The sequence below is a fragment of the Procambarus clarkii genome, chromosome 40 (assembly GCF_040958095.1).
Source record: "Procambarus clarkii isolate CNS0578487 chromosome 40, FALCON_Pclarkii_2.0, whole genome shotgun sequence".
Classification (NCBI taxonomy): domain Eukaryota; kingdom Metazoa; phylum Arthropoda; class Malacostraca; order Decapoda; family Cambaridae; genus Procambarus; species Procambarus clarkii.
This window is the reverse complement of record NC_091189.1, coordinates 14,057,443-14,073,803: the sequence shown is the minus strand read 5'-3', so window position 1 is coordinate 14,073,803 and position 16,361 is coordinate 14,057,443. Positions and strand designations below refer to the sequence as shown.

The window sequence follows — 16,361 nt, the reverse complement described above, 5'->3', positions numbered from 1 at the left end:
GCACCCTGTATATAAATTGTCAACCACAATGAATGTGGGTAATTACATCTCATTCACTTGGGCCCTAGGAGCCTCGACCCTCCGACCCCCAGAGTGGGAGACAGCAGTCTATCACCCATGCTATGATCAGCCACAATAAGGAAGAATTCCAGATGCAACTACAGTAACTGCTGCCCAAATGGACAAAACAGTAACTGCTGCCAAAAACGACCCAACAGCACACTTTCTAGCACTAATCCCTTCCCATTGTGAGTGCTTCCGGGTCGTTGGGGAAATAGTCCTAGACTACCAACGATTTTTGTACAGTCTGTGATGGTCAAGTGGTTACCATACTGGATATGCCAGAGTGATGCACCAGGCTATCTAAGGCTAGCAGGATGGGTGGTCAAAGTGGGTGGGTAGCAGGGCTGTCAGGAGACAGTGAGTGGGCAGATGAGCAGCAGGACAGGTGGTCAGAGTGGGTGGGTAGCAGGGTGGTCAGGAGATGGTAGGTTTGCAGATGAGTAGCAGGACGGGTGGTCAGGAGATGGTCGGTGGGCAGATGAGTAGCAGGACGAGTGGTCAGTGTGGGTGGGTAGGTAGCAGGGCAATCAGGAGACAGTTGGTGGGCAGATGAGTAGCAGGACGGGTGGTCAGTGTGGGTGGGTGGGTAGGCGAGCTTCCAGCTAGGACTAACAGGAGTTAGTCACCCCCGATCCCTCCCCAAGACACCCCCATCCCGCACACCAGTCCCTCCCTACTACCTCCATCTCCTCATCCCTCACACTTGGTCCCCCGCAGCTGTACCCCTCTCAGCCATATGGACGGTATTAATATGGTGGGCTTCCTTGCTACCAGCTGATAGATTGGGAGGTAGACTCCCTGAGCGCCTGACATTAAACTTGTTGTTTGCTGACTGATTGGTTGCTACTGTGAAAGCCTGATTGACTGTGAATAGCTGATTGACTGTGAATGGCTGACTGTGAATAACAGATTGACTGTGAATGCCTGACTGAATGTGTGACTGACCGTAAATGGTTAACTGGTTGCTATCACAACAGTGAATGCTTGACTGCCTTTGGTTATGACTGCCTGTGACTGATCTTGACTGAATGCTTGGCTGACATGTTGTGACTAACTGACTGGTTCTGACTGGCTGCCACATAACAGAGGCAGTGAAATGTGTGAAAGGAAAATATGGAACCAGTGGTGCAGATATGAAAGTGTTCAAGGTGAGCAGGGGACAGCCTCACCTTCTCCCCCATCACCCTCCTTCTCCCCATACACCAACATCGCTCCTCCTTCCTCCCTGTCTCCCATATGCCAACAAGAGTCCTCAGTAAAGGTGAAATACAGTTAAATGTTCACTTATTATATTTATAGTTTATATTTATGGTCGATGGTTTTGTATATGAAAAATTTGAATAGTATTCTGTATAAAATGTATTTTTAACCCCGTAACTGCACAGCCTCCAAATATAACACCCCCCCCCCCCCCCAGTGTGCAGGAAATAAAATCTCTGGAGAAAATTCTTTTCTGTTTTGAAAGTGTTAAAAACACTTCCCTGACTATCGGTATAGTAACAGATCAAAATTGTACGTACTTTGGCTGCTATGGGGTCCGTAAGTTCGTGCGTGATGTCATCATTCCCTGGTCGCCGTGGCATGCGCCCCCGGGGCCGGTAGGGCGCTCAGGGCAGGATGTGCGGGTTGCCGCGAATATATTTTTGTTAATTTTCTGCGCACAGTTCCAAATACATTTTATATGCTTTTACGTGCCATTCCTATGTATAATGAACACATACACTATATTATGACAGTAGAACATCCGTACTGTCCTTAGACACAGTGTTACATGCATGGATAATCGGGCCTTGGATAGTAGGCCAAGAACTGCGTTCTGGCTGCTAGGTACAACATACATACATACATATATATATATATATATATATATATATATATATATATATATATATATATATATATATATATATATATATATATATATATATATATATATATATATATATGTATGTATGTATATGTATATGTATATGTATATATATGTATGTGTGTATATATCACGAAAATAAACACGTGATTAAGAATGTGACAATGTCAGACCACGGAGGAAAAATGAAACAGGAAATTTCCTTAAGTACTTTCGTATATTAAATACATCTTCAGAAGGTCACCTTCTGAAAATGTATTTAATATACGAAAGTACTTAAGGAAATTTCCTGTTTCATTTTTCCTCCGTGGTCTGACATTGTCATATATATATATATGTATATGTATATATATATATGTATATATATATATATATATATATATATATATATATATATATATATATATATATATATATATATATATATATATATATATATATATATATATATATATATATATATATATATATATATATATATATATATATATATATATATATATATATATATATATATATATATATATATATATATATATATATATATATATATATATATATATATATATATATATATATATATATATATATATATATATATATATATATATATATATATATATATATATATATATATATATATATATATATATATATATATATATATATATATATATATATATATATATATATATATATATATATATATATATATATATATATATATATATATATATATATATATATATATATAATATAATATAATATTGGAACCTCTATTAACGAGTTTAATTCGTTCTTGCACCGAGCTTGTTATCTGGAAAACTCGTCTTAAGAAACAAATTTCCCCATTTAAAATAAAGGAAATAAATTTAATCCGTTCCACTCTCAAAAACAATCATACTTGTATGACATTTTTTATGTAAATATAATTCTGCACATGTAATTATAAATGTTTTGTTATACTGTTTTAATGTTTACTTTACCTTATGAAGAGTAGTTGCTGGCTTGAGGGAGACAATGGGGAGGTGGGAAAGAGGAGAGGGGTTATGGTGTGGAAGGAGAATCCACCTCCGAGTCAGGCGGACTCTCTCTTCCTGGGAATTTCACCCAAAATTCATTTCAAATGTCACACAAGGATGCGTTAGACCAGCACCAAATAAAAAACTACGTCGATTACACTCGTCGTGTCAACAATACAATGGTCTTACCACGAAGATACAATACAATACCGTTCTCCCAAATAGGCTATGTGGCTATTAGAGAAAACGGAAATTTCATGGCAAACATGTTTATACTATCCCCAAGTCGATTGGATAAGAATTGGATTTATAGAAATATTTGCTCAAATGACGCTTAAGCGCGGTGTTTGGGTGCATTCAAGATAAAAAAGTGTGTCACGTTCAAGCGACATATACCTGCGAAAGTGATGACACTTTTCCGAAGTGTTATCACAAAGTGATAAATTAATTAAACATTTTCACACACCGGGTTGTCATTGCTTTATCAGAGCAGCTTTTCCAAGAATGCGTTCACCTTTTCAAACATTCCCAACACTTCCCTGATCTCAGTGGAAGAGGCAGCATCCTCCCTTACCTCCTCATTCCCTTACTAATGATATAAATTGTTGATGAGGACCTGCCATGCTCCCTTGTGAGATCAGTCACACAGACACCACACTCATGCTTTGATATAATTTCCTTCTTCAAATCCACAGTAATTGTGTCTTTCTTCCTCTTGACAACACTATCTTTAGCAAGCAGCTTCTTTGGCGATATCGTGCGTTACAAATTGTAGTCACAAAACCACTAAAAACCCAAGGAAAAGCGCAAATAAATCCAGAGGGATGCTTGTCGTGTGCGTTACAACAACAACACTGGCGTCCGAGAATTTCCAAGAACCTGTGAGACGCTAGGAAGCACCATGTGGTTTTGTTCGTTAATAGAGGTGAAGCTCATCAATAGAGACAAATTTGCTGCGAGTGGCTCGCTCGGTACTGGAAATACTCGTTAACCCTTAAATTGCACATCACATCATATGATGCTTTGACCGACTTGCAGTAAATTGCGCATTGCATCATACGATGCTTTGGAGTACTACGCAAGATTTAAATGGCCCGCGGATACACGGGGTTCACCACACCTTCATCAGGGCTCTTGTAAACAGACGCTATTTAAAAAAAAAATCATGGGCCAAATTCCCGGGTGTTAGGGGTCTCAGTATTGAGTGAGTTACCAAGCCTGGTGCACGCGGCATGAGCTCACAGCACTGCTGTTCAGCTTGTGACCACAGCCTCGCCTAAAAATGCCATAATATACTTGTTCATGCTATTATGTAGCGATGATATTACAGAACACCCCTGACTGTGATAAAACTGACCAGGGTTCTGATAATAGCAGGATTGTGATAATATTTAGCACTGTGCTCCATGGAGGGAGGAGTAATGCTGTGGGAGGGGAGGGTAGTGGTGTTGTCTTCTGACTGTGTGTGGCCACCTTTTATTGTCTGCACTCACCATACCAGCTTAGTGGTTCGCTATGGTGAACACAAATGTAGATACTTATGTATAACGTGTGTATAGAGGGTATAAAGAGCAATATGAGTAGGTTGGGAGCTGCCATTTTGGTGAGGGCGGTGGCGTCGTCTGCACAACTTATCATGTTGTTTACTGGTGACCACGATGGTCTTTGGGCACCATACCAGTTTACTTGTACAAGTATGGTGAATAAAACAGGTGGATATTTATATATAATGTGTGTATATAGCGTAATAACACCACAAACAGTTGGAGGGGAAATATTAGTGCGTCTGGCCTTGAGGGCGGCAGCCATCAGCGGACTGTGTGAGTAGCTACGTCTTTGTGCCTTTACTCACCATACAAGCTTAGATGTACAGTTATGGTGAACAAAACACGTAAATACTTATATATAACGTCTGTATATAAAAGCAAAAACAGTATGGTGGGAGGAGAATGGTGGCAAGTCAGGAGATGTGAGGGAGGGAGGGAGTGGCAGCCAGTGGCGGGCTGCCACTGCCACTCAGCATACCAACTTAGTGGTTCGTTATGGTGAACATGAATGTAGATATATAGTGTCTGTATATAGTGAATAAAAGCAAAAACAGTATTGTGAGAGGAGAATGTGGGTGAGTCAGGTGACTTGAGGGAGGGAGGAAGTAGCAGCCAGTGGCGGGCTGCCACTGGCACTGCCACTCAGCATGCCAACTTAGTGGTTCGTTACGGTGAACAAAACATGCAGATACTTATATATAACCTGTGTATATAGTGTAATAACCGACAAAGTATTTGTTCACTTTTTGATGAACATAATTGAATCAACAATATGCACACCATATTTTTGAGTACAGCGATGATTGTGCATTAATTGGCTGCTACAGCCAATTAATGCACAACTATATTCTACCCACTTCAAGACTCCGCTCCAATATAGAAGCGTCAAGAAATATGGACCAATAGGCTTTCTACAATTACTTCCATTCAATACCCATTGTTTCGTGTTCTGTCTTGTGTTTGAATTTAATACCCATTCAATACCCATTGTTTCGTGTTCTGTCTTGTGTTGGAATTTAATACCCATTGAATACCCATTGTTGAAAGTTCGTTTTTCACCTCGTCCACCTCACCCAAATGTAGATATAAACCTCGAAGATGTGTAAAGCTCTATTCAGTTTCAGTTGTGTGTTTGTAAACTAAAGTCTTTGTAAATGTAATAAGTTTTGCGAAACGCGCTCAAGTGTCGCGTCAGACTAGAAATAAAATGAATTTTGGAGAATTGATCTTTGAATTACCATCAACAGTGAAAAGAAACATAAGAAAGATAGAGAAAATTTGTGTTAGAATTATTAATCTTACTTTTTCGGTCATATTTAATAATATATATATGTATATATATATATATGTATATATATATATATGTATATATAACTGAAAACTCACACCCCAGAAGTGACTCGAACCCATACTCCCAGAAGCAACGCAACTGGTATGTACAAGACGCCTTAATCCACTTGACCATCACGACCGGACATAATGAGGTGATAGCCGAGGCTATATGAACCACCCCACCGCCGGCACTCGGATAGTTATCTTGGGCATAGCATTTTACCAAATCACCTCATTCTTTGGGGCACACGTGAGGAACACGTGTTCCTCACGTGTGCCCCAAAGAATGAGAAAAAACTCACACCCCAGAAGTGACTCGAACCCATACTCCCAGAAGCAACGCAACTGGTATGTACAAGACGCCTTAATCCACTTGACCATCACGACAGGACATAATGAGGTGATAGCCGAGGCTATTTGAACCACCCCACCGCCGGCACTCGGCGGCGGTGGGTTAAGGCGTCTTGTACATACCAGTTGCGTTGCTTCTGGGAGTATGGGTTCGAGTCACTTCTGGGGTGTGAGTTTTCAGTTGCATATTGTCCTGGGGACCATTCAGGCTTGTTCGCATTTGTGTTCCTCACGTGTGCCCCAAAGAATGAGGTGATTTGGTAAAATGCTATGCCCAAGATTACTATCCGAGTGCCGGCGGTGGGGTGGTTCAAATAGCCTCGGCTATCACCTCATTTTGTCCGGTCGTGATGGTCAAGTGGATTAAGGCGTCTTGTACATACCAGTTGCGTTGCTTCTGGGAGTATGGGTTCGAGTCACTTCTGGGGTGTGAGTTTTCAGTTGCATATTGTCCTGGGGACCATTCAGGCTTGTTCGCATTTGTGTTCCTCACGTGTGCCCCAAAGAATGAGGTGATTTGGTAAAATGCTATGCCCAAGATTACTATCCGAGTGCCGGCGGTGGGGTGGTTCAAATAGCCTCGGCTATCACCTCATTTTGTCCGGTCGTGATGGTCAAGTGGATTAAGGCGTCTTGTACATACCAGTTGCGTTGCTTCTGGGAGTATGGGTTCGAGTCACTTCTGGGGTGTGAGTTTTCAGTTGCATATTGTCCTGGGGACCATTCAGGCTTGTTCGCATTTGTGTTCCTCACGTGTGCCCCAAAGAATGAGGTGATTTGGTAAAATGCTATGCCCAAGATTACTATCCGAGTGCCGGCGGTGGGGTGGTTCAAATAGCCTCGGCTATCACCTCATTTTGTCCGGTCGTGATGGTCAAGTGGATTAAGGCGTCTTGTACATACCAGTTGCGTTGCTTCTGGGAGTATGGGTTCGAGTCACTTCTGGGGTGTGAGTTTTCAGTTGCATATTGTCCTGGGGACCATTCAGGCTTGTTCGCATTTGTGTTCCTCACGTGTGCCCCAAAGAATGAGGTGATTTGGTAAAATGCTATGCCCAAGATTACTATCTGAGTGCCGGCGGTGGGGTGGTTCAAATAGCCTCGGCTATCACCTCATTTTGTCCGGTCGTGATGGTCAAGTGGATTAAGGAGTCTTGTACATACCAGTTGCGTTGCTTCTGGGAGTATGGGTTCGAGTCACTTCTGGGGTGTGAGTTTTCAGTTGCATATTGTCCTGGGGACCATTCAGGCTTGTTCGCATTTGTGTTCCTCACGTGTGCCCCAAAGAATGAGGTGATTTGGTAAAATGCTATGCCCAAGATTACTATCCGAGTGCCGGCGGTGGGGTGGTTCAAATAGCCTCGGCTATCACCTCATTTTGTCCGGTCGTGATGGTCAAGTGGATTAAGGCGTCTTGTACATACCAGTTGCGTTGCTTCTGGGAGTATGGGTTCGAGTCACTTCTGGGGTGTGAGTTTTCAGTTGCATATTGTCCTGGGGACCATTCAGGCTTGTTCGCATTTGTGTTCCTCACGTGTGCCCCAAAGAATGAGGTGATTTGGTAAAATGCTATGCCCAAGATTACTATCCGAGTGCCGGCGGTGGGGTGGTTCAAATAGCCTCAGCTATCACCTCATTTTGTCCGGTCGTGATGGTCAAGTGGATTAAGGCGTCTTGTACATACCAGTTGCGTTGCTTCTGGGAGTATGGGTTCGAGTCACTTCTGGGGTGTGAGTTTTCAGTTGCATATTGTCCTGGGGACCATTCAGGCTTGTTCGCATTTGTGTTCCTCACGTGTGCCCCAAAGAATGAGGTGATTTGGTAAAATGCTATGCCCAAGATTACTATCCGAGTGCCGGCGGTGGGGTGGTTCAAATAGCCTCGGCTATCACCTCATTTTGTCCGGTCGTGATGGTCAAGTGGATTAAGGCGTCTTGTACATACCAGTTGCGTTGCTTCTGGGAGTATGGGTTCGAGTCACTTCTGGGGTGTGAGTTTTCAGTTGCATATTGTCCTGGGGACCATTCAGGCTTGTTCGCATTTGTGTTCCTCACGTGTGCCCCAAAGAATGAGGTGATTTGGTAAAATGCTATGCCCAAGATTACTATCCGAGTGCCGGCGGTGGGGTGGTTCAAATAGCCTCGGCTATCACCTCATTTTGTCCGGTCGTGATGGTCAAGTGGATTAAGGCGTCTTGTACATACCAGTTGCGTTGCTTCTGGGAGTATGGGTTCGAGTCACTTCTGGGGTGTGAGTTTTCAGTTGCATATTGTCCTGGGGACCATTCAGGCTTGTTCGCATTTGTGTTCCTCACGTGTGCCCCAAAGAATGAGGTGATTTGGTAAAATGCTATGCCCAAGATTACTATCCGAGTGCCGGCGGTGGGGTGGTTCAAATAGCCTCGGCTATCACCTCATTTTGTCCGGTCGTGATGGTCATGTGGATTAAGGCGTCTTGTACATAACAGTTGCGTTGCTTCTGGGAGTATGGGTTCGAGTCACTTCTGGGGTGTGAGTTTTCAGTTGCATATTGTCCTGGGGACCATTCAGGCTTGTTCGCATTTGTGTTCCTCACGTGTGCCCCAAAGAATGATGTGATTTGGTAAAATGCTATGCCCAAGATTACTATCCGAGTGCCGGCGGTGGGGTGGTTCAAATAGCCTCGGCTATCACCTCATTTTGTCCGGTCGTGATGGTCAAGTGGATTAAGGCGTCTTGTACATACCAGTTGCGTTGCTTCTGGGAGTATGGGTTCGAGTCACTTCTGGGGTGTGAGTTTTCAGTTGCATATTGTCCTGGGGACCATTCAGGCTTGTTCGCATATATATATATATGTATATATATATATATACGTATATATATATATATATATGTATATATATATATATGTATATATATATATATGTATATATATATATATATATATATATATATATATATATATATATATATATATATATATATATATATATATATATATACTGTATATCATTTTATTTATTTATTATTTATATATAATGTAAAGTGTGTTTTAACCTTGTCTTACAAGGCCAGGACAATTTTGTAATATCTGATAAGGTTCACCATAAGGTTTCCCAAAGTCAAGGACATAAAGCATGTTAAGCTTGTCAAGGACCTCCTAGTTCCCAGGATGTTATACACAATGGTTACCTAACTTCCAGATATGTATTCACTACTAGGTGAACAGTTGCATCAGGTAAAATAAAACATTGTCCAAACACTTTTATTCCACTGCGGGAATCGAACCTGATACTTTTTCTCTGACCTGACTAGACTTACTAATTTCATTTTCAGTTTAGGTAGACTGCTGTTAACTGTGGTAATGTTAATTCTGAATTCACATTGGATAAATTGAGTGAAGTAACGGCGGTTTTGAGTCTCGGCTTGTTTTCAGTATACAGTACATGGACCTACGAATTGCATTCATTCGGGTACTCTGAGCTGTCTACCTGTTCATAACAAACATACAAGTTTGTGTATGCAGTGGTACTTCTGCTGCTTGCACCCACCAAAATGAACCTTGAAAGTAAGGCTTGAAATATATGAGAAATAACAAATTGAATATAATCTAACTTTTAACCACTGAATGTGTGCACTACTTGTCATTTCCTCAGCTGGCACTGAAGGAAGACCAATTGACTTATAATCAAGATTGAATTTAATCATCTTGGTACATAGATCAGAATACCTGTACATCTTTTCATATTGTTATTTTGGTGTATCACAACCAGATACAACTGGTTGTGAGCTATGGGATGATGATGATGATGATAATGAACCTACAGTAAATATGCTGTGGATGGAGCAAGTGCTGGAGACCCTTGAAGATTTCTCTTTTATGACTTTCCTCTTAAAAGCCCCTCTTTGGAAGCAATTGTTCAATGCAGAATGTTGTCTTTCTGGAACAATGAAGTGAATCATGCGGTTGGGGCTGTATGGTAAATTTTCTATTGATCATTCAAAGACCTTAATTGAACCATTTCAGGAAATATTAACATAATTCTAAACAAGTACAGTTTAATTTTAGCCACCTTATAGAAACAATCCACATGATTTAAGAAACTTTGTTGAGCAAGTACCAGGACTCTTCATAGTCTTGAAGATATGGTGCTCAGTTCATCACTAGTTCTTACAAAGACACTGCTGCTTCAGATTTTTTTTTTACTACATTTAACATTTCTCATATACTGCATTTGCCCAACAACCTACATAGTTTTCCCAGTTCACTTTATGGTATGTTTTCTATAGATTCATAAATCAATATACACTACATCTTTGGACCTTTCTCATAGATTTTTATATTGGCTGTCTTATTGTAAATATATCTGATCATCCACTTCACTCATGATATCTACCTTGTTCGTCACTTACCAGTTTTCAGTTTTTTCTGTACTGTATTCTATGTACAGTATCGCTCTCAGTATTTTTAGGTATAGCACATTATGAATATTGCTCCAACCGAAGCTGCATATTCATAAATACATATGCAAACATTGTATAGAATTTCCTTCTATTGTAATACAGAATTGCAGAACTGTAAATTTTACTGAACAAAGTGAGCACAGTATAAAAATATGCCAAATATGTCAATCATATGAATGGCCCACAAAAGCCCAGTCGTTAAAAAGCTGCATTTGGTTTCATTGCAGGGGCATGGGGATGGGGAGGCTGAGGGAGCGAAGGGGAGGGGCTTTCTGTGTACGTTCTGTGGCACACACATCGGGCGCAGCGACAACTACCACAGACACATGCGCAAGCACTCGGGGGAGACTCGCTTCTTATGTACTGTCTGCTTAAAGCCATTCTCTCGATCGGATGCCCTGAATGCACACATGACCAAACGTCACCCAAGTTACAAAGATGGCATTTCCTCCTAGCTTTAATAAATTGACAAGTTTTGTCAATGTTAGTCTACACTGTAAAGCATTATTTAATAGAAGTTTATATTTTTTATATACTGTATCTGTTCCTGTCTGCTCAGTTGGGATGTAATGAAGTATGGTTAATAATTTTTTTTTATATGTACTGTGTATGTATGTACAGTATGTATGTATGTATGTATGTATGTATGTATGTATGTATGTACAGTATGTATGTATGTACAGTATGTATGTGTGTGTGTGTGTGTAATTACCTAAGTGTAGTTACAGGATGAGAGCTACGCTCGTGGTGTCCCGTCTTCCCAGCACTTTGTCATATAACGATTTGAAACTACTGACGGTCTTGGCCTCCACCACCTTCTCACCTAACTTGTTCCAACCGTCTACCACTCTGTTTGCGAAAGTGAATTTTCTTATATTTCTTCGGCATCTGTGTTTAGCTAGTTTAAAAATATATGACCTCTTGTTCTTAAAGTTCCAGGTCTCAGGAAATCTTCCCTATCGATTTTATCAATTCCTGTTACTATTTTGTATGTAGTGATCGTATCACCTCTTTTTCTTCTGTCTTCTAGTTTTGGCATATTTAATGCCTCTAACCTCTCCTCGTAGCTCTTGCCCTTCAGTTCTGGGAGCCACTTAGTAGCATGTCTTTGCACCTTTTCCAGTTTGTTGATGTGCTTCTTAAGATACGGGCACCACACGACCGCTGCATATTCTGTGTGTGTGTGTGTGTGTGTGTGTGTGTGTGTGTGTGTGTGTGTGTGTGTGTGTGTGTGTGTGTAAAAATAATGTCGTGCCTAGTAGCCAGAACGCACTTCTCTGCCTACTATGCGAGGCCCTATTTGCCGAATAGGCTGAGTGATTTTCTTTATTTTCAATAAATTGTTTCCATTTAGTTTATTTGAATTATTATTATTATTATATTATATTAAGAGCATAATTTATTGACTTAGTTGTGATAGTTTAGGTTAGGTTAAGATAGGTTAGGTTAGGGTAGGTAGGGTTGGTTAGGTTCGGTCATATATCTACGTTAGTTTTAACTCAAATTTAAACAAATTAACTTATACATAATGAAATGTACAGATTTATCATTTCATAAGATTTTTTTTTAGAAAATTATATAAATTCAGGAGAAAGCTTATTAGGCAAATCGAGCCTTGCATAGTAGGCCATGTACAATGTTCTGGCTACTGTACTAGGTACAACATTATATATATATATACAGTGGTACCTCGCATAACGATTGCCCCAAAAGACGAATATTTTGGGTAACGAACGGCCTGATCGGCATCAAATCGTCCCGTATGACGAACGCTGGTTTGAGTAACGTCAACACCACATGGTGGGGTCGCGCTGTTTCTTGCTCATTCTTAGACGCCTCCGACGATGCACATAAATTATGTTGTTCTTGTTTAAAGATGCTAATGATGCTGGGATATAAAAGGGTGACTGCTGAGATGTTGCAAAGCATTGACGTTTTTGTAGGAAAAAAGAAATGAAATGTCTGATATATAACAAATGTCAAAAAGGTTCGTTCGGTGTTCGGCAGGTAGGCTGCTCCATTATAACAATCTTTCTTTGTTTCAAATGTGTTCCATTTGTTTTTTATTTGTCATTTACGTCTCAATAATGGAGCAGCCTACCTTACATACACTAAGTAAACCATTATGACATTTTCCTTTCTTCAAATGTGTTCAATATTTATTTTTCATTTGTCTCATAGCAAAAGGTTCGTTTGGTGGTCGGCAGGTAGGCTGCTCCATGTTTCTTAAAAAAAAAAAAAAAAAAAAAAAGAACTGTTGAAACAATTTGAAAAAATGGACAAATGTCATAAAGGTTCGTTCAGTGTTTGTCGGGTAGGCTGCTCCATTATTGAGACGTAAGTGACAAATACAAAACAAATGGAACACATTTGAAACAAAGAAAGATTGTCATAATGGAGCAGCCTACCCAACAAACACTGAACGAACCTTTTGCTATAACGAATATGAAAAACAAGGGCTGCTGGCTGGGTTAGTAGTGCGTGAGCAACCATTTGTGGCACACGTGCCTCTGGCTCTCAAACACCTGTCCCACACGGTGTAGAAAGACTCTGCTCAGTCGGTGCAATTCAGACCCTATTGTTTGAAGAACATAAGGGTCATAACATTGGTGAAGCTAGGCACAATAAGGGCTTAACACAACGGTCGGATGCCAGTGATACAGCACCTATGAGGATGATACAGCGAGTGTATCCAGGTGTAGCTCTGAGCCCCACCCTTGCCATCTCTAATGTATGTAGATGATACATAGATGAATCGTTTTCTGCGTTCAGTGATGATGCATCTGATACAAGTAGCATAGATGAACAGTGTTAGCGGCTTCCATGGTGGTGGTGTTCATTGATATTTTCAAGAATACCTGAATCTCTTCCTGACTGATGGACACTCTTTGAGGCTAGCTGAATCTCTTCCTGACTGATGGACACTCTTTGAGGCTAGCTGAATCTCTTCCTGTGTGGGACCTTACAAAGCGATCTTTTCAAGACTACCTTACAAATTGAGCTTTTCCTATAATCGTTTCAATACTACTTTATGCTTTACAAGCTTGGCTACATATCACCTACAAGTACTAAAGCCAAGGGTGCACGCGAGTGTGTTATTTGCAAGCACACAGAACGATGAAACAGGAAACGAAAATCTATCTGTAGCTGGTGCAAGGAGAGCAAAGTCGCGCTGTGTACCATGGACTACTTCGTTGACTATTACGCACCTCCAAAGTACTGAGTGTGTAATACAGTGTGTTACTGTGTAAATAGTATGTGAAACTGTACATATTGTAATTTTAGTGAATTTTTACCACGTAATATTGTGACAAACATTTAATGTGGACACATTACTGACACATGTATCACAGTTTCATGGAAAATTATGAACATTCTACTGTATACATATTGTAAAGGTCACAAATATGCATCATATACGATAAAAGAAACAAATAAAACCGCATTGGAAATGCATAGAAAAAATATTTGAAAATATATTTGTGGCAACACGCGGTGCTTGAATGGCCCGCGCGACCGTGTCTGGGAGCTTCACACACGGGCGACCAGCCCCTGATGACGTCACAGCGCACCTTGTCCACGCCCTCACAGCCAAAGTAAGTGGAATTTGGTAATTATTTTTACATAGACATGTTCAGGGATGGTAATTTATCATTTTGCAAAGAAAAATTATATTTTGGGGAACATTTGTCATGCACACTGGGGAAATTTCACAATAAACACAGTGCATCACACTGGTTATATGGGGGACACTCGTTTTGTATGACGTCCGTTTCACATGACGAACATGGAACGGATTAAATTCGTTATGCGAGGTACCACTATATATATATATATATATATATATATATATATATATATATATATATATATATATATATATATATATATATATATATATATATATATATATGTCGTACCTAGTAGCCAGAACTCACTTTTTGGCCTTCTATTCAAGGCCCGATTTGCCTAATAAGCCAAGTTTTCCTGAATTAATATATTTTCTCTAATTTTTTTCTTATGAAATGATAAATCAACCCATTTCATTATGTATGAGGTCAATTTTTTTTTATTGGAGTTAAAATTAACGTAGATATATGACCGAACCTAACCAACCCTACCTAACCTAACCTATCTTTATAGGTTAGGTTTGGTTAGGTAGCCGAAAAAGTTAGGTTAGGTTAGGTTAGGTAGGTTAGGTAGTCGAAAAACAATTAATTCATGAAAACTTGGCTTATTAGGCAAATCGGGCCTTGCATAGTAGGCTGAGAAGTGCGTTCTGGCTACTAGGTACGACATATATATATATATATATATATATATTTATATATATTTATATATATTTATATATATTTATATTTATATATTTATATATATATATTTATATTTATTTTATATTATATTCTGAGCTCAGCATTCCACTTCACCTGATCTTTCAGGCATCCCTCAGTTTATGTATGTACCCAATACAGTACACTTCAGTCGTACAGGAATCGTAGCAGACGTGTGGAAAAAAGGCTAACATAGTTCCAATCTACAATAGTGGCAGCAGGGAAGACCCCCCTCAATTATATACCTGTACCATTGACAAGTGTAATAGTGAAAATATTGGAAAAAATAATAAAAACTAAATGGGTAGTACACCTGGAGAGAAATGATATAATTTCAGACAGACAGTATGGTTTTCGATCTGGAAGATCCTGTGTACAGTATCAAATTTACTGTTTCTCTGATCGAACCACAGAGATTTTACAGATACCTGGTTGATGGGGTTCTGGGAGTTCTTCTACTCCCCAAGCCCGGCCCGAGGCCAGGCTCGACTTGTGAGAGTTTGGTCCACCAGGCTGTTGCTTGGAGCGGCCCGCAGGCCCACATACTCACCACAGCCCGGTTGGCCCGGCACTCCTTGGAGGAATAAATCTAGTTTCCTCTTGAAAATGTCCACGGTTGTTCCGGCAATATTTCTTATGCTTGCTGGGAGGACGTTGAACAACCGCGGACCTCTGATGTTTATACAGTGTTCTCTGATTGTGCCTATGGCTGGATGGTTGGGTTGACTGCATCTATCTGGACCTAAAAAAGGCTTTTGACAGAGTTCCACATAAGAGGTTGTTCTGGAAGCTGGAAAATATTGGAGGGGTGACAGGTAAGCTTCTAACATGGATGAAAGATTTTCTGACTGATAGAAAAATGAGGGCAGTAATCAGAGGCAATGTATCGGACTGGAGAAATGTCACAAGTGGAGTACCACAGGGGTTCAGTTCTTGCACCAGTGATGTTCATTGTCTACATAAATGATCTACCAGTTGGTATACAGAATTATATGAACATGTTTGCTGATGATGCTAAGATAATAGGAGATAATGCCCTTCAAGAAGACCTGGACAAAATAAGTATATGGAGCACCATTTGGCAAATGGAATTTAACACTATCGCTCGCTTTGGACACCGATCACGTCCATTTTTTTTCTCCTGAGTCCTAGCAGTGGACAGGACTCGCATCCACTACAAAAATATTTGCATAATTTTTTATCCGATTGACCTCGAGATAGTTTCAAAATAAGCGCCTTTAGAATGTGCACAATTTGATACCAAAATGAAAGATGTAACACGAAACTTGATGTCAGAACACTTGAAAGATTATAAATACGTTTTTGGGTCTAAATTTTAAATTTTAAAATATTTGTTAAAATTCTATTTATTGTGCTATTATTATGGGACTAGTTTTAAAATATGCG

The 16,361-nt window shown here is 40.0% G+C and overlaps 1 protein-coding gene across 14 annotated transcripts in view; it reads left to right on the top strand.

Moving 5' to 3' along the window:
- Positions 1-16,361, top strand: part of LOC123757919 (protein bric-a-brac 1) — a 169,488-nt gene that overhangs the window by 41,965 nt on the left and 111,162 nt on the right. Inside the window, exon 9 of one of the 14 annotated variants that reach the window (XM_069338724.1) lies at positions 69-1,891. The exons of the other annotated variants lie outside the window; for them this stretch is intronic. Coding sequence (XP_069194825.1) covers positions 69-167 — 99 coding nt within the window. The 3' untranslated portion in view covers positions 168-1,891. Of the gene's footprint in view, positions 1-68; positions 1,892-16,361 lie in introns of those variants that run through there. 14 annotated transcript variants of the gene reach the window in all.